Here is a 20,112-nt window from a genome sequence, read left to right on the forward strand (position 1 = left end):
TGTATAAAAAGTGTTGTTATTTCTACATTGTCAAACCAAAATGTGCCCAAGTAGCCTTGAATAAAATCTGCAATGTCCACCTTAATGATGTGAATTATTTGATTACAAATTTTAAACTCTGGACCACAAGGGCAAATAAAAGAAAAAAAATGTCTTTGTCCCAAACATTGTGGTGGGCGCTATATATTTTGCCTCAACCTGCACCACACAGTCTGCTCAGTTTACTTTGGCCACAGATAAAAGTATATCACAAAGTCTTCCAGTGCTCTGTATGATGTTCACAGCTGAACCTCCAAAATCCAAAATGCAGTCTTAGAAAAGTTTGCTTTGGACAGATTATCAAAAAGTGTTTTTTTTTATTTTGCTCTGTAAACAGGGTTTAATGTTGGATGGGATTTTCCTTTTTTGACAATAGAATGGGGAACAGGGGAGATTAGTGTGTTTTCCAATCTGTGAGAGATTTTCATTCAATGTAAAAAGTCAATAACAGAACAGATAGATGGAACTATTGGAACAAAATATGTGTTTATTTTCATGTAGTTAGATAGAGGTTATTGAAATGAGTTCCAATGAACTAAAATGTCTCAGTGAGTGCAATGATAAACCTTTTGTGAATTGATTCATGTTTAACTTTCAGCATGTGTGTTATGATGAGCAAACAATTTCCAAGAGATAATGTTAACTTTTGCCCACTGATGGGTAGTATTTAAATATATAGCAACATTTACGTATTTATGAAACATACTATTCCAAGCACTAATGGCAAAAAAACTTTAAAAAAATAAAAAATAGCAAGTGATAGCAAAACCCACTCTTTGTCTTTGTCTTTGAATGAATGATACCAAACAAGAAAAATGAATTTAGATTAAACAAGCTTCATCAAAGGTTTGAAGAAATCTCTCAAGCCGATGGAGCAGAACATTCGCAAAATAAATTCTCGCAAATAAAAAAGATCCCATGTCAATTAGCTTTTTGGAATAGTAATTGGATACCCATCTGTGTAGAAAAAGCAATGAACTTTTAAAAATTAAAAGAACTGAATATTCTATCAGGCATGGTAAACTTTCCTTGTTTAGTGGAAAGTTATTTGTAAGAATTATGCAATGGAAATAAATCTATTTGAGATTTGTTCCGTTACCTTTGGAATTCTTTGAAGAAGATGAGACAGGGGAGATGTTGTGTATTTGCATTTTCAGAAGGGCTTTGACAAGGTGCTACTCAACAAGATCAGAGCCCATGGTGTAACAGGAAACATGGTCATGTAGGATAGATAGAGCATTGGCAGGCAGAGTTGACATACAGGGATCAGATTCTGGTCAGCTGCCAGGTGCTAGTGGTGTCCCACAGGGGTTGGTGTAGGGCCACTTCTTTTTTATGTTGTAGATGGAATGAATGGCCAAATTTGCAGATGACATGAAGGTGGGTGTAGCTGGAGTTTTGAAGAAACACGGAGGCTGTAGAAGGACAGACAGTTTAGGAGACTGGACAGAGAAGTGGGAGATGAAATACAATGGCGGAAAGTGTACAGTCATACATTTTGGTACAAGAAATAAACAAACGGTCTATTTTTTAAATGGGGAGAAAATTGAAAATTCTCACATGCCAAGTCCTCATGCAGGATGGCCTGAAGTTAAACTTACAGGTTGAGTCGGTGGTGAAAAAGGTAAATGCGATGCTGGGGTTTGTTTCAAGAGGAATAGAATATAAGAGCAGGGATGTGATGTTGAAGCTTTATAAAGCCCTGGCGAGACCTCATTTGGAATATTGTGAGTAGTTTTGGGCTTCTCACTTAACAAAGGATGTACTGATTCTGGAGAGGGTTCAGAGGCCATTCACTAGGATGATTCCAGAATGAAGGGGCTATCATATAAAGAACAGTTGACAGATGTTGGCCAGTCCTCGTTGGAATTAGGGTGGGGGGGACCTTATTGAAACATTTCTAATGTTGAAAGGCATGGACAGAGTAGATTTAGAAAGGTTGTTTCCCATAGTGGGAGAGTCTTAGATCAGTAAGCATAACTTCAGGATTGAAGGGCAAGGCTTAGAACAGAAATGTGGAGGAATTTCTTCAGCCAGAGGGTGGTGAATCTGTGGAATTTGTTGCCACAGGCAGTTGTGGAGGGCAGGTCATAGGGTGCATTTAAAGCAGAGGTTCCTGATGAGTCAGGGCATCAAAGGTTATGGGGAGAAAGCCGGGCAGTGGGGCTGAGTAGGAAAATGGATAGTCTATTCCTGCTGCTATGTTTTATGGTCTTATATTTATGAAAGAACCTTGAGGATTAAATGCAGGGAATAATTGGTGATAGATAGATTTCACATGGTCTGGGATGGATCCTGTGTTGTCAGTGACCAATTTTAGTTGCTTGCTTTGAAAATAGATTTTAATTTTAAAATGGCACCAAGAGCACTTATTTTACATTTTAATGAATTATTAGTCATAATTTAGCTGGATGCAGAGCATTTTGGGGCAATGTGCTGCCATTGGCCAGAAGAAATTAATTTGGGATTGCTGGCCACATCTATACTTGGCCTGTCCATTTAGGTGCGGGTTTGTGTCGATGTCCCATCTACCAAGCATTTCAGATGACCTTCATCTTTACAATGATCAAAGGTACACATCCCAGTTGTGTAATCTTTGTTCGCAACTGGCCTCAATATCTTGAAAAACGGTGAATATTTTTGTTGGATGCCCTCAATGTTTAAAGCACGAAATCCTAGTTTGTTCAAGGTTTGTCTAAAACGATTGCAATGAGTCTGAAATCATATCTGCATTGCCACAATTTTTTGAAGTTCCTTACCTTAGAACACAGAACATAGGACACTATAGCACAGTACAGGCCCTTCAGCCCTCGATGTTGTGCTGACCTATGTATTCCAACCAAAAATAAAATTAAGGGTGTCACAGTTGGCGTAGCAATTAGCGCAACACTGTTACACCACTAGCGATCGGGACCAGGGTTCGAATCCCACACTGTCTGTAAGGAGCTTGTACATTCTCCTCGTGTCTGCGTGGGTTTTCTCTGGGGTCAGCCGTTTCCTCCCACTGTTCAAAATGTACCAAGGGTGTAGATTAATTGGGTATAAAATTGGGCGGCATGGACTCGTGTATGACTCGATTTAAAAAAATTATTTTTTTTTTAATTTAAACCAGTGATCAACCTTTTTCTTTCCACTCACATGCCATTTTAAGTAATCCCTATGCTATTGGTTCTCTTTGATTAGTAAGGGATTGCTTAAGGTGGGATGTGAGTGGGAAGGGGAGGTTGAGAATCACTCTAGACACAATTGTTACTGAAATATTTTGGAGTTATGAAACCGTATACATAAGTCATTTAGGTACGATTAAAACAGTGGTATGTGAGTGGAAAGAAAAAGTAACCCTTTATTTTTCTATCATTCAAACGCCTGTCTGAGTCTCTTAAATGTCCCTAATGTTTCAGCCTCCACCACAATCTCCAGCAAGGCCTTCTAGGCACCCACAACTCCCTGTGTAAAAATGTTTAACCACGATTTGCTGTTTTCTCAACCAGAAAAGCATGATAGCACCAGCCCAGAAAGGGGAAGGATTTTGAGGTTGATGAGTATTTAAGAAACACATGAACACAAGAAAGATTTGGCTTTATGGTTGGCACAGGGGTTAGTGCAGCACCTTTACAGTGTCAGTGATCAGGACCGGGGTTCGAATCCTGTGCTGTCTGTAAAGAGTTTGTACATTCCCCACGTGTCTGCGTGAGTTTTCCACAGGGGCTTTCAATTCCTCCCACCGTTCAAAACGTACCAGGATTGTAGGTTAATGGCGTGTACATTGAACAGCACAGACTTGTGGGCCGAAATGGGCGGTTACTGTGCTGTATGTCTAAATTTAATTTATTTAAAAAATGTAATTTCTTTATCATTTTTAAAAATCTAATTATTCAATTAAATATTTTTACATTATTAATTAGTGATAAATGAATTAAACTTTTAATCGCACTTTGAGCTGCTTTTCTCATTTTTAACCGAAATAATAGTCAGCGAGAGTGGTGATAGCAAGTAGACAGCCAACAAAAATCGTTTCAGGCCACACTATTACAGCTTCAGCAACTGGGTTCGAATCCCACACTGTCTGTAAGGAGTTGTACGTTCTCCCCATGTCTGTGTGGGTTTCTTCAGGGGCTCCGATTTCCTCCCACCGTTCAAAATGTACTGGGGTTGTAGGTTCATTAGGAATTTTGGGTGTAAGGGCCTGCCAACACGTTGTATTTCTAACTTTAAAATTTAAAAGCATGCCATCACTGTTGGATCTATCTCATGGTTCTACTTCTTTCTCTATGAATGCGGAAAATGGGTTGGGCAGTGTCAACTGGAGATTTGGGGAGCAATTCAGAATGCAGACCTAAGAAGGTGGAAAGGAGGGAGGAAGATGTTGTACTAAGGGAACCAGTTGACAGTGACTATGGAAAACGCTGACCATTGGGTTCAGGTGTTGAGTTGAACCGCGCTTGGTACCTCTCTCCAGCCACTAAACACGTAAAGTGGGAATCCTTTAAACTGAGACAACACCATCAGTGAGTGAAGCGTAACGGTGGAATTTTGCTTCAGCTTGTGAAGATGACTGTCTTTTCACTTCAGAGTAAGAAAGGGCTTAGAAATACGATCACCTATTACAGTGCCAGCGACTCGGGGTCGAATCTGGTGCTGTCTGTAAGACGTTTGTACGTCTTTTACGTGTCTGCATGGGTTTCCTCTGGCTTCTCCAGCTCCCTCCCACCTTTTAAACGGATGGGGATTGTTGATTAATTGAGTGTATTTGGGCAACACAGGCTTGTGGGCTGGAAGGGCCTTCGACTCTGCTGTATCATTTTAAAAAATGCAGGCAATGAGATGAGTCTAGATATCTACACTACCTGCTTGGATCTATGGATCATTTTCATGCTGCCCAAACCATGATTTATTCCTAATGTTTCTGAAAATGTAATTTTAGTATGCCTTTAATCCGTTTAACAATACTCAATAAAGAGCTCCGATAAATTGGTCAAACATGATTAACCTTTCTGAAAACCACCTTGGCTTGGTCACTTTGACTTAATTGTTTGAATTCCTTATAATGTTGTCCTCAGGGCATACATTCTGGGATTTGCAGTTTCCTGCATCCTTTTATCCTCTCCTGAACCTGGAGCTTCACTTACCACAGTGACCAGTGACCACTTGCTCAGGACTCCTGAACCTGGAGCTTCACTTACCACAGTGACCAGTGACCACTCGCTCAGGACTCCTGAACCTGGAGCTTCACTTACCACAGTGACCAGTGACCACTCGCTCAGGACTCCTGAACCTGGAGTTTCACTTACCACAGTGACCAGTGACCACTCGCTCAGGACCCCTGAAACTGGAGTTTCACTTACCACAGTGACCAGTGACCACTCGCTCAGGACCCCTGAACCTGGAACATCACTTACCACAGTGACCAGTGACCACTCACTCAGGACTCCTGAACCTGGAGTTTCACTTACCACAGTGACCAGTGACCACTCACTCAGGACTCCTGAACCTGGAGTTTCACTTACCACAGTGACCAGTGACCACTCACTCAGGACCCCTGAACCTGGAGTTTCACTTACCACAGTGACCAGTGACCACTCGCTCAGGACCCCTGAACCTGGAGTTTCACTTACCACAGTGACCAGTGACCACTCGCTCAGGACCCCTGAACCTGGAACATCACTTACCACAGTGACCAGTGACCACTCACTCAGGACTCCTGAACCTGGAGTTTCAATTACCACAGTGACCAGTGACCACTCACTCAGGACTCCTGAACCTGGAGTTTCACTTACCACAGTGACCAGTGACCACTCACTCAGGACTCCTGAACCTAGAGTTTCACTTACCACAGTGACCAGTGACCACTCGCTCAGGACCCCTGAACCTGGAGTTTCACTTACCACAGTGACCAGTTACCACTTGCTCAGGACTCCTGAACCTGGAGTTTCACTTACCACAGTGAGCAGTGACCACTCACTCAGGACCCCTGAACCTGGAACATCACTTACCACAGTGACCAGTGACCACTCACTCAGGACTCCTGAACCTGGAGTTTCACTTACCACAGTGACCAGTGACCACTCACTCAGGACCCCTGAACCTGGAGTTTCACTGTGACCAGTTACCACTTGCTCAGGACTCCTGAACCTGGAGTTTCACTTACCACAGTGACCAGTGACTGCTCGCTCAGGGGTCCTGTTGACTTTCCTGGATGAACTCTGGATAGAGTATGCAGGCATTGAGGGGATGCTGTGAGACGGAGCAATATTATTCAAAGTACCATCCCCGCCCCCCCAAACCAGGGTCCATGAAGGCCAATGGGCACACCCAACCTTTTTGAGCAGCGTTCTTTCCCAGACAGTGTTTTACCATGGCAGCAACCCACAACTTTCCGACTGAATTATAGGTGCCAGATTGCTCTCCCACGCAAGATCAAGGTGATTGTTGCATCCAGATCATTCCAAATGGCTGATATTTCTCCAGATTGTAGCCTGCAATTTGCCATTAACTATGGTATAACTAAGATTCTTTATGCCTCAATAATCCAAGTCACATGTTTCCATTCATTCAGCAGAGAATATGCAGCGGAGTGGACTAAAGCTTGTCAATGCTGTCAGCACCTTGAAGATTCAACCTCTTGGACTGCATCATTCTTCCTTCAGAACTTTCATGAATTGTAATGGATTTCATTCCTTGAGTGTTTGAGGTTCATTCATCATCATTCACGCAAAATGCCCAAAAAATGGGTTTGCTTCTGCTTGCCCTATAAAAACATGCAAAGAGATGCCACTGGTCTACTCCCCACATCAAGACAAGAAGGAAAAGCCAATGACAGTCCCTTCAGGGACATCGAGTATCCATGAATCCTGCCACCTTCTCTGATGTTGTCTTCTCCTGTGCCCACATAACCTCCATAGCTGCACGGCCTCCCGTCCAGTCTAGGGGTAAACACCTCGGTCTACGATTCCCAACATGATCAAGAAGCAGAGCACCCGAGGCATTTTGGGACCCCTGCTAGACATCAGCAGATCCCGGTCCTGATACCTGGTTCCCACAAGCCAGTTTCCCATGGGCTGAGGCCTAGTGTTGAGTCACTTAGCCTTGGAGCTCCTTGCCGCTCCACTGCCGTGGTTGCCTCCTCTGTGGGGTCCTCCCTGACTTCTCTATCTCAGCAGAGCAGGAGTGTTCCCAGCTCTTTTGCCCTGTTCCGGTCCACTACTCCCCCAGAGCGAACGTTGTGCTCACAGCTGTGCTGTGCCGCCCCTTGGCAAACTGTTGATGCAGAGAGGTGATTTCATGAATTATTTTTCTCATTTTATGCCAAGGACCATGATTTTGAGATTGCTGACAAAAGGAGCATTCTCATCAGACAATGGCCACTTCAAGAATATCATTCAGGGGCTCAGTCTGGGGAATTGTAAGAACTGTACATATTGCTGGAAATAAGGCAAAATCTCTTGCCCTGAAATAAAAATATTTCAACGTAATTGCAGTATTTGACAAGAACATCCAAAACCTTTCCACTGGGCCCATTGCTGGGGTCTGATGTCTCCTCAACAACCCTGATAGCAAATCAAGGTATGTCCTGCCTTCTGTGCTGAGTGCACTGCAGCTCTTCCGTGGCCTTGTGCCATGGACTTTGCTAGTTGTGACGCAGCTTCCCCTTCTCTGTCTCACCATCACGGCTTCTTTCTCAGGAAGGCTTCCACTACCTTTTGCAGAACCTTACTCTTATTGGTACTGGTGTCCCCATACCAGACCATGATGCAGCTGGACAGCACACTTTACACCACACCTCTGTAGAAATATGCCAAGGTTTAGGACATCATACCGAACCTCCACAAATTCCTGAGGAAGTAGAGGCCTTGGCGTCCTGTTGCCTTCATTTTCCTTCATTTGCTGCAGTCTCTCCTTCAGTTGCTCCTGGACCAGGAGAATCTGTGCCTTCTGATTTCCAATTTCCACAATGAGGTTTCACAGCTCTGACAGTGGTGGGCTGGGTCCAGGAAAGGTCCTCAGAGATAGGAACTCCCAAGAACCTACATGGCCAGGTACTCCATCCACACAGCTTGCTTCCCTGGGATGCAGGTACTCCATTCACACAGCTTGCTTCCCTGGGATGCAGGTACTCCATCCACCCAACTTGCTTCCATCAGATGCAGGTACTCCATCCACCCAACTTGCTTCCATCAGATGCAGGTACTCCATCCACCCAACTTGCTTCCCTCAGATGCAGGTACTCCATCCACACAGCTAGCTTCCCTCAGATGCAGGTACTCCATCCACACAGCTTGCTTCTCTCGGATGCAGGTACCCCATCCACACAGCTTGCTTCCCTGGTATGCAAGTACTCAATCCACACAGTTTACTTCCCTGGGATGCAGGTACTCATCCACACAGTTTGCTTCCCTGGGATGCAGGTAATCCTGCAGGAGAGGAGATGAAGAAGGAGGAAGGGGCAGGGGGAAGAGGAGAGAAGGGAGGAAGGGGCAGGGGAGGAGGAGAGGAAGGTGGAGTGGGCAGGGGAGGAGGAAAGGGGAGAGGAAAGGGTAAGGGGAGGAACAGGCTATCAGGTAAGAGGTCATAGAAGGGAGAGTAGAAGTTAAAGTAATGGACAGGGGGCAGAGGCTTACAAAGGGAAGTTCTCTGGTAGAAGGAAGGTGAATGGGTGGGGAGCTAGAGAGAGGGATAGGGAAAGAGAGAGGTTGAATGGACACTGGTCCATGTTACTGGCATCTGACGGAGATACTGAACAGTGCAGAGACAAGGGGTGGGTACCAAGGATGGGTAGGGATGAGGGAACCTGGGATTCCCAGAGGGAGTGTCCCTACAGTGAGGAGAGTGGAGGGGAGTGACTGAGGATTGTTGGCACAGAATTCAACATCTGGATTTTTATAGCCAGCTGTGGCAGAGACATTACAATCTATGTACAATACGTCCCTTGTAACTGAATTCACCAATGAAAAGTGGGTGGAAGCGTGCTGCCAATGGGCTCTATGAGTTGTCTACATGCTGTTGATGATCAATGTCCACCGCAGATATGTTCTTTGTGCGTCAGTGCCACGGAGACTCTCCAAGCGGAGACATGAGTTGCTGATGTTCTGAACTTGGGGGAAATGTGCCAACTGAATTCAGTCTTTTGAGTGAAAGGGTAAGTAGGTGAAAGTCTTCCCCCTTTGAGGATGTATTTGGGGTTAACACCCGAAGGCAGCAGTGAGTGATCAGCAACAGTGATGCTCAGGCTAGCCGAGGAGCTTCCCCCAACTGGACAACATTTTACTGGAGCACAGTTGAGAGTGTGCTATCTGGCAGAATCATTGGGTGGGTGAATGGCTGCAAAGCTTCGGACTGGAAGTCAATACAGAAGATCAGGAAAACAGCTGAGAAGATCACTGGGGTCTCCCTTTCTTCTATTGACAACATTCACCGGGACTGTTGCTTAATTAAGTCTCAATGAACAGCGCACAGAATCTCTGACCCACTACCACCAGGAAAGAGGTACAGGAGTATCAACGTCAGGACAGCCAGGCTGGAAAGTAACTTCGTCTGACAGGCAAAGATTGATGAACAGTACCCTGCAACCAAGTAAATCATCCCTAATTATTGATGTATTGTTACTTCAAATCATATCTTCATGTATATACGTAATTTTTATGTACAGCATATTGAGTGTGTATGTGTGTGCACCATGGTCCAGAGAACATGTTTCTTTGAATTGTATAATGTACTGTCAGATGATAATAAACTTGAATTTGAAGCAGGGATTGACTAAGACCTTGATTTCCAAAACAGTCAAGCAACACTCAAAGTTATATTGAAGGTATTGACTGATTCAAAGTCTGAGTGTGAACAAAGTTTCCAGGTTGAATGTTGGCCATTTCAAGTGCAGTTTCAGGGGAGGTAGATTTACAAAGCTTGGTTATTTTATGAGAAAATGAGACCAGAATTTTTTTTCAGGGCAATGGTTGATAACGTTTACATGTTCCATTATTGCTGACATCATTTTGGGATTTTATAATCTGAGAAAAATATGAGAGGAGAAACACGGTTGGCACAGCTATTTCCGCGTCGCTGTTGCAGTGCCAGTGAATGGGACCGGGGTTTGAATCCCCCGCTATCCATAGGGAGTTTATATGTTCTCCCTGTGTCTGCCTGGGTTTTCCCCGGGGGCTCCGGTTTACTCCCACTGTTCAAAATGTAGCAGGGTGTAGATTAATTGGGTTTATTTGGGCAACACGGGCTCGTGGGCCGAAATGGCCTGTTACCAAGCTATTTGTCTAAATTTAAAAAGAAATTAAATTTAAAAACCTAGAAACGAGTACATAATCGTCCTCTGAGGTGAAGCACTGTTGAGTTATGTCAACACACACTTTCACAAGTATGGTCAAGTACCCCAGCCGGAGGGGAAACCTGATGCTGAGGTCAGATAGGCAAATGGTTTCTTCTTCATTCACATAAACATGTCACGGTTGGTGAAACTGCAATTGGGATCTTGAAATCACCCGGAAAGGAGAGATTTTTCAGTTTATCTGACTAACGAGTGCTCCAGATAGAAAATAAGAAACATATTATTGAACTCTATTTTAATTTCTGTTAATTAAATCTATTTTAAATTCAAGATCAAGATTCCTTTTATTGCCATGTCAAGAGCATATGATATTACACAAAATTGCCCTCTGCCTGCCCTAAGGCAGACATAGTGTTACCCGGCACCCCTTACAGTAAGAGAGAATAAACTTGTATTGTAGCCTGAGAATTAAATCCTGTTCTCAGAAAATTATGTTTTACTTCTTTTGTGCACAGAAATATAAATTTGCTGTGAATCTTAGCTATTCTTTGCAATGTGTAACATTTCCTTTTAAACTGTAGGATCGCAGCGTATCAGTGACAGCGAAGTTTCTGACTATGACTGTGATGCAATTGGAGTCATTGCTGCAGGTAAGAAAGCAAAACTAATTCAATATTCTCCTTCTTTCCCAATTCTCTCGCACTGTCGCATTGATATTTAATCCAAACCAACACTTAATTAGTTTTGCTGATTCCTTTTGAGCTTATACCCAGAACCAACCATGCAGTTAAGCAGACCAAAATGACTTTCCAAACATAAATGTTTTCAAAGCACAATGGCTTCAGAGCCTATTAAAAGTCACCTCATGCAGAACTGCAAGGAAATTAGAATTCAATCACAGGAAGCAGGATAATTATCATTTTTGGGGGGATTTCTGTGTGTTAGATCTGTTTGGGTATTGGTGAGTTTGATGGGTCATGCATCTTCCATCATTTCACTCCCCAAAGACATTTGTATTTCACTTCCATAATTTAATTTTCATTTTAGATTGAGAAATGCCAGTGGAGAGTATAGTGGAAATTGTTCTTGGGAAACATAAAGTTTAACGTGCATGTGAGGTTAAAAGTCTTCTTATAAAATGTGGAAAATTTCAAGAATCTTCAGAGAGAAAGCTTTGGCTAACACTTGTCTTGGGTGGCCTTATACAAGACACAATAACAAATTAATAGTACTGTGACATCAGGAGAAAGAAGAATCAGGGAGAGAATGAAACAATGGGCATTCATCTCTCAGCCAAAGCACCAAAGTTCCTCACTGTTTTCACGTATATTCAAAAACACATGTATTCTGAATTGCTTTGATGGTCATGTATTTCACTCCAGATTATCGGCACAATGGGAGAGAGATTCAGAGTTCAACGTTATCTGTACCAGAACAAGTCATGTCATCAAACCATTGTTCACCGTCAGGTTCACCGCATCGTGGGGACAATATGGGCCATACCCGTTCCTGGTCTCCCAGCGTCACACCCTCTCCAAGGTAAGTGAAGCACAGATATGGACACATCTGTTGCCATGTTGGTGCAGATGTGAAAGGGTCAGGTTCAGATAATGAAATGCAAAATGTTTTGCTTCCTGCGACTTCTGATTTTGCCATGTTTCTTTCACGGGCCTGTTGAGCACCAACATTTATCTATCAGCACACAAAGTAACGTTATCACCAGCATAGATAGGGATTGAGTTCAAGAGTTGTGTGAACACATAAATGCTGGAGGAACTCAACAGGTCTCGCAGTGTCCATGGGAGGTAAAGATATATAATCGACAATTCCCACCGAAGCCCTTCCTCAAGGTATGAGTATAAAACAGGCAAGGGTGAGAAAACGGGAAGAATGGGAGGGGGAAGGGAACAGACCAACAAACAAATGGTTTTAATTGGATATGTGGAGGGGAGCGAGGAGGGGACAGATGAGAATTGGTTGGGGGAAGAGGGTTGTTCATGGTTCTGCGAAAAGAGGCAGAAGGAAAAGCAGAAAGAGAGAGAGGGACAGACAGGGACAGAACTAGAGGAAAGGAGACATAGGGAAAGATGGGAGTGGTGGGGGCTAATGGAAGCTGGAGAAGTTAATGTTAATGTCATCCAGTTGGAGGGTGCCCAGACTGTATTGTTCCTCCAGTTTGTGGGTGGCCTTGGACTGGGAGTGAATGAGACCATTGACAGACATATCATCAAGGGAATAGGGCAGGGAATTGAAATGGTTAACCCTGCCATTGTGGCGGACAGAGCTAAGGTCTCAATGAAGCGGTCTCCCAGTCTGCGTCCAGTCTCTCCGATGTAGAGGAGACCACAACAGTAGATAACCCCTGCAGACCCTTGTCATCATAATTGAATCAATCAGGAAACCGGCACAGGGTTTCAAGGATAATAGAAAGGTTCTTTCCTCCACCACTAGTGTGCTCCTTGTCAATGCAGAACTCCAAACACAGACTCAGCTATCCACTCTTCGTTCGGTTATGGAATGGTCACTGCTTTGTTTGGATTGCCTCTAAATTTCTGAAAAATAACTATTCCACAGAATGCAGTTGACCACAACATCGGCAGCTTGGCCATCTCTATGGCTTTACTCTGCAATAGAATCTTCCCCCAGGTGTAAGGTGATTGGTTGGTGATTGTTGTAATCCAGTAAATTGGGTTTCCAACAGAACAATGCTGCAGCCTGATGGCAACTGAGAGCCTTATTCAGCTAATCTTGGCCTGGGGTAGGGGAGTCTAAAACCACGTTTCATGTGAGAGGGGAAAAATTTTAAATGTACCTGAGGGCACCATTTTCACAGAGAGGGCAGTAGGTATGTGGAGCAAATGGCCAGAGGAAGTGGGAGAGAGCCACATAATTGCAACATTCAAATTAGGCAGGTCACATGGGGGAATAGGGACCAAATTTTGGGAAAATGTTGGGATGGGCTTTTGTGGGGTTCTTAGTCAGCATTGACAAATTGGGCTGAATGTCCTCCTTCCCAGCTATACAATTTTGCAATTTCATGACTCTACATGGCTGAAAATGTTACAGGTCTCAACCTCTCCAGCACTAGCTCAGTAAAGTTGGGCACAATTTAAAATGGTTAAAATTGTGGCAGTGCCAGTGGTGCGGACCCGGGAGACCAAGGAGTGGAGACACAGCCCTGCTTTGCAGGGCCCTACTGCCCGGTTTAAGGCCAGGAACTCTATAGAGTCTTTAAATGGCCTGTTAAAGGAGCTGACAGTGTTTGTAAGTAAAATCCTGCAACCATGAGGTATGAGCACAGGATTGCGGTGCCTGTTCTGGGCAGCATACTATGAGGAGTTGCAGATCCAGGGAGCAGCACACCATAAACTGGGAGAATATTTCCTCCCCCCCCCCCCCCACCCCAACCCTGGAGAGAAGGAGAATCCTATAGGATGGTGACCACGGCACCGAACTAGTGAGGGGCTCAGTGGCTGAGGGACCAACACAGGCTGCGGGTGACCTGCGACAGGCGATCCACTCAGCCTGTGGGCTGCTGGAGACTGGGTCAGTGGAGCAGTGTATCGGAGCCAGGATTCAAGAGGGTTCTGTGGGCAAGAAGGGCTTCCAAAGGCAGGAGGAATCCAGGAATAGTTGGCACTCCAGTGTCTCTGAAGAGACGCCCTTTGCTTCTCTTAGCATAAGGGGTGCCAGGCAACACTAATGGTGACTCTTTGTCTGTTCTAAAGCAGATAATTTTGGTTAATGTAACATGATAATAAAGGAATCCTGAACCTTAAAGCAAGCTTTTGCTAAGTAAAAATCAAGTATCTATTGGTTGCCTCAACATGGCTGAGCAGATTACATGCACAGTAAACACAGAACAAACATCAGGAAGCTAGAGATTTTCTATAGTATTTAATGATTTTGGTTTAAATGGATTTCAGACAATGGAGAATAAAATCATTTCACTATGGGACATTGTATCTTAGCTTCCTAGAAATCTGCTACTGTCGATGATTTGTGTTTTTGCAGAAGCTTAGAGTTGGGTCCAAGGAGCAATCGCTGTTCTCCCCAACAGTACAACACTATTAGCAGAATGGATAGACACAGGATTGTGGATGACCACTTTTCTCCGGAGAGGGAAAGGTAATTAGAGATGATGGTTTTTTTTTGTTTTCAGGGAAGTTCACAATGAGCTCCTCACGAGTTTGCACTATAATTGCTTCTAATCGAATGTGAATTACAAAATGCGGTCTCTTCCACATCCTTGGAGTTCGATGCTGAATTTTGAACACAATTGATATTGCGCTGAGATTGAATAGCACACATGTAAAAGAAAGCAGAATTACCAGATGATGGGTCATTTTGTAAACCACACAGATGTTGAAATGGACTATTACTGAAATTTATTGCTAACATTTGTTTGAAACGGTCACATTTCATTAAAAAAATCAACACCCTTCTGATCCCCAACATCCATTCAGCATCATGTCTGCATTTGTGACAGTCACAGCGATGTTCTATATTAAAAGATATGGTCACTTGATTCTAAAAATTCTACTTATTCATTAGGACTTTAATTTCTCAATATTTTAGTTATTTTACCCCTGAAATACTTTTAAATGTTTGCAATTGTGTAGAAAATCGAGTGTTTGGTTTCCCTATCTTTGCTGTTTTATGAAAGAAAATGTTTTGCATTATGTTAAGGATAATTTTAAATTATTTGAGACCAAATGTGGGAAAGGCTCATTTTTTTATTGTCTCAGTGGGCAGTGGGCCAGGAAAGAACAAATACAATTGTTGAAGGTAATAGTCAGCAAGTTCAGAGAAGTATTGGGGCTGGTGATTACTTATTCAAATAGTCTTTTTAAAGTTGGCCAGGATACCCTCTGATTAGAAGCACAGTGATTGCCTTGAATAAAAGGCAAATTAACAAATTTGAATTTTACTTGCTTGCAAATATCTTGATGTCTTCGTCTTTTTCTATCAATTACGTTTTACTTTTTTGCAGGCCTCCCTAAATATCTGTCACAAAGCATAGCTGGGGATTTCCTTGCTGGAATTTTTTTTTTGTTGGTAGATAGACCTGTGTGACAGGCACAGTTAGTGTCGCCATCAATGCAACGCTGTAACAGCGCCAGCGACTGAGGTTTGAATCCCGCGCCATGTGTTAAGAGTTTGTACGCTCTCCCCATGTCTGTGTTGGTTTCTTCGGGCGCTCCAGTTTCCCACATTCCAAAGACGTATGGGACTGTTAGGTTGAGTGGTCACATGGGTGTATTTGGGTAGCATGGGCTTGTGGGCTTATAGGGCCCGTTACCATGCTGTATCTCCAATTAAAAATCCTTGATTAAGTGTCTTACTTCCTGTTTGCTAAATTCCACCCTGTGTCACGTGCACACGCACAGCAAACTGATTGAGCTACAGTGTAGCAAGCCTTGGGTTTAGGAATGTGACTGTGGACGTGGGAAGGACCACAACTTCAGAAGTACACCCTGGACAGTACCATGAAATACCCCCATCCATAGAGCCTAACATGAATAGTGGGCAGCTGGCAAGATTTCTTTTCTAGCTCAGTGCTTTTGTGGAGGGGGAGGGATGTTAGTATGTGGCACAAGGTACAATCTCAGAGACAAGGGCCCTAATTTGTAAGTATGTCAATTAAGTCGATATTTCCAGGCTGATGGTTCTGGGCTTTGAACTGCATGATTTTACACTTGCAAGCAGAACTTTATAAGGCAGATTGTCCTGAGTTTATTTTAGAATGGTTTGCATAATTTGCCACTGAACCAAACACATTGTGTCGCCAAGACATTAAAAAAAATCAGGTTTTTCAAAGCTGCTGGGATGCCTTCATATAAATTTATTTTGCTACATTGAAGCTCCTTTGTTTTTTGTTTAATTATGGACTATGGTCTTTTCATACACACACTGTTCATCTTTCTCTCCATTTTCTTCCCTTTTCCGCTCACTGATGCTGCTGACTACTGTCTCCTTCCTTCAAATGCCATCCATTTCTCTTTCCATTTCCGTTCCATCGCTGCAGTCAGTATCTTACACTACCTCGGTCCAGAAACAGTCATATCATCGAGCATCACCACAAGGATTTCAGGTATACCATAACATGGGTGTGTTGGTGTGGTTATATTACGTGTGATCATGCATGCTTACTTATATGTCATGACTAAGCATGAGCAACTGGCCAAGTGAAACTTTGGATTTGAACCTCCACTCTCCATCAATGGGTTTTCCAGGTGGGAAATTAGGCTGTCAGGTGATAAAGAATCTGCTAAAATCTCCCTTCCCTGATATGCAATTGTGTTCCCACTACTTCCAACTGGGAACACTTGGTGTGATAGTACAGATTCTATCACCAATGTGTATATGTACATATGTACAGATGGTAGTGTAGGTTGACTGTGATTGGCTGAGAGTGTAGCAACACCTACTAGCCAGACCAGGTCATTCTGGACTGGTCGACCTACTTGTGATACGCTCCAATCTTTTAGTTAATAAAAGCCTTGGTTTGGATCAACAAGTTCTTTCGACTCGCTCTACACTTGGCAGATTTTGCAGCAAGGGATTCATTAGTGTTTGATGACATCCAAATTCTGACCCTTAGCACTTGATCACAGATCACTAATGAAAGTTCTGATTATGATCGCAATTACCGAACCATCAATCACTGAATGGTGGAGACAATGAACCATTCCCACAATTTTTCTATTGAAAATTGCAAAGTTGAAGCTTAAGGAAACCAAATTACAGTAAGGCCCCTGTTATCCAGAATTGAGGCAGCCTCAAGCAACCGGAAAAAAAAAGAAAATAAAACAAAACACGGACATTTTAAATGGCTGCCCCCCCCCCCCCCAGGGGTCAGTTCGCAAATCACGGCAGATGCAGTCTCAAGCAACCGGAAAATTCACTTAACTGGCTTCTACCAATCCCCACAGGTGCCGGATACCAGAGGTTTTACTGTACACCCTATGGAACAGTTAAACATCCAGCCACGTTGCTCATTCTTGGTTGTGATCAATCTTAGAATTTTAACCTCGAATATAAATGTCCATCAGAGTTCCGTCAAAATGTGTGGTTGAGGTTGCAGTTGACTCTCTGCAAGGTTTCTATTCATTTTTGGAGCTACTTAAGACTCATGGTCAGGTAATTTGGAGAAACTACGAATATTGGAAATAACAAACATGATTAAAGGCTGAAAAGAAGAAAACAAATGGACTGAGCTTTGATGTTAAATTTGGAACTAATTCATACTTTTTTCCAGAGGCTGACGGATTTCTTACAACACTAAAGAGAAAATGTATTGTCAAAAACACAAGAGAAAGTCACAGTACATCAGGATTGCTAGAATACAAGGCAGAATACCAAGTGCCATTGTTCACAAGGGTTGGGAGATTGGAAGTATATTGAGTGCTGGAACAGTAGTCATCATCTTTCATTTTCCTTACCCTCTCTCACTTGACTGTTAGCAAGAGTCAAAAGCGTACTTAGAAACAGTTCCTGCAAATATGATTCATTGTCTGCTGCTTTTAGCCGTCTCTCTCTCTTGATTCCTCTTTCTTATTGTTGTTTTAACAGTGGTGCTGGATTATGAAAGGATCTTGGGAATTGTTGAGTCCATGAGATTGACAAATTCACTTTTATTCCTTGGGCTGGTCATGTTAGGTCCCACCCAGCAGCTGTAATGTTCATTCGTGGCCTGTCCACCTCGACGGCAATGTAGGACTGATGTACAGGATTTATCTCCCCGATCCTCTGACGCGCCATCAATTACTTCAAAGACTCAAAGTTATAGAGTTTTATTGATAACAGAATTGAGGTCCATCCTTGCTGTCGACTGTCCTGGACTGAGGAGGGGGGCTGTGGCACAGTTGCCTTTATTCAGGGGTCAGTGGTTTACCACATCCACCTTGTCTGACTGGTCTCTGAGCCCCAGGTGGCGAAGGAATGGAATCCTTCCCTTGAGGGGCACCTGACAGTCTCAGACAGCCGGCACAACAAGGGGTGGAAGATTTGAGGCCTGCAAAATATTTTAACAGTCCTATAAGTTCTCCTTCACTCTTGGATGCTTTAAACGCATCTACAATTGAACTGAATATTTTAAAATGGCGTGTGTGTGTGTGTGAGTACACACACACACACACACACACACACACACACACACACACACACACACACACACACACACACACACACACACACACACACACACACACACACACACACAGAGTCTTCCAACTACTTCCGGTAGGACTTCCTGTGAGTGTGTAATGCATTATTCACTATGTCATCACAGGGGGTAGGACTCACTCCTCCCCCCTCCTCAAATTGCAGGGGAGGGCAAATTACAGGGAATTTGGACCATGGTGTGAAAGGACCGGGAGGTCCTACCTTCTCTGGAATTTCACCCGGGTCCAAGTAGGGTCACCGCTCGCCTGCGGTGTGAAAAGGCCTAAATTCTATGGCTCTCTTATGATATCAAACCCTGTTTGCAGTCATCATTCTCCTCATCAAGTCTAACACAGTTAATGGCAGCATCCTTTTTCATTTTTAAACCTTTTGTTGTCTTCAGAAAATGGCGAAACATTTCACAGTTCTGTGCACATACATACACAGAAATGCAGCATGGATTCTGGGTCTTTGGCCAACGAGGTTACACTGAACTTTAGCCACTCATTTACTCCAATCCTTCCATGGCCCACTCCATTCTCCCCATCCTCCCATCAGCTCCCACCTCCTGGATTCCACCACTCACTTCACACAGTTTTACCGTGGCCAAGTAACCTACCGTCAAGGGAGGAGGCTCACACAGCCACAAGGCAGGGAGTGTGAACTCCACATAGACAGCACTGGAGGTCAGGACTGAGAGGTAGCAGCTGTGCCACTAACCCACCCAAAGGCCACAACACTGGTGAATGACATTGGCTGAATAGCCTGCTTTACAGGTCTTGGGTGAAGGAAGGAAGTTATCCTGACATATGGAGCAATCTCCTTGCGTCCACCTGAAGTGGGCATGTGGGTTCAATGTCACATGAAGTGCAGGATTGCTGCCTCTAATCATGCATTGTTCTCTTCGCATTGGGGCATCATCACCATAACCATCACCTTCGAAGCAAGAATCCAACCATCTGGCATAGGATTAATGGACCTAATCATCCTGATCACACTGGCTCTGATCATCTGGTGTTCAGCCACTTTCTGCAAAGGCAGGTGCTGGAGTCCAGTGATTGAAACCTGAACCCCGCAGGCTCCATTGTATTGATGTGGAGGATCCTGCTCTGCCCTGTAATGATCAGGCCTCACATGGGATTGGTGTCCTTGCTCATTTCTGCGGAGAGGGTCTTGGAGATTAGAAATAGGAAAGGTCTTTTTTTTGGTTACTTTTGAAAGCTTTAAATTATTTTGCTGAATTTTAATGGATTTTTTAAATGTATTTTTTTAGGCAATTCAATTGTCTGAATAATAGAAATTTGTGGCTACTGGGTCTCTGAAGAGCAGGAACATTTAAAAACTGTTACAGAGCTTCAACACTATAATACCCACATCTTGCCTCCTGCGAAAAGCTGTCCAGGTGTTCCATCACTGGGGTATAAGCGCGACCCCAGTTCAGGGAGACGGCAGTCAAGGTCTCTCCACAACCTATCCGATACCTCCTGGGTGAAGAGTGCCAGCTCAGTCAACTCCCTGAATCTGGCTCACATAACAGATGAGGCTGCCCTATATATACCCTGGCACAATGTTTTTTTCTGAACACTGCTAACATTTACATCATTTGGATAATCTGCTTGATAGAGCACACAGCT

The 20,112-nt window shown here is 43.6% G+C and overlaps 1 protein-coding gene across 1 annotated transcript in view; it reads left to right on the forward strand.

Annotated features, from left to right (window-relative positions):
* The window catches only part of rims2a (regulating synaptic membrane exocytosis 2a), an 865,989-nt gene that overhangs the window by 557,477 nt on the left and 288,400 nt on the right, over positions 1–20,112 (forward strand). The window contains exons 15-17 of the mRNA XM_069920255.1: positions 10,894–10,962; positions 11,695–11,851; positions 14,327–14,440. Of these exons, the coding sequence (XP_069776356.1) occupies positions 10,894–10,962; positions 11,695–11,851; positions 14,327–14,440 (340 nt within the window). The remainder of the gene's footprint in view (positions 1–10,893; positions 10,963–11,694; positions 11,852–14,326; positions 14,441–20,112) is intronic.

This window comes from Narcine bancroftii, chromosome 2, assembly GCF_036971445.1.
Source record: "Narcine bancroftii isolate sNarBan1 chromosome 2, sNarBan1.hap1, whole genome shotgun sequence".
In the NCBI taxonomy this organism is placed as follows: domain Eukaryota; kingdom Metazoa; phylum Chordata; class Chondrichthyes; order Torpediniformes; family Narcinidae; genus Narcine; species Narcine bancroftii.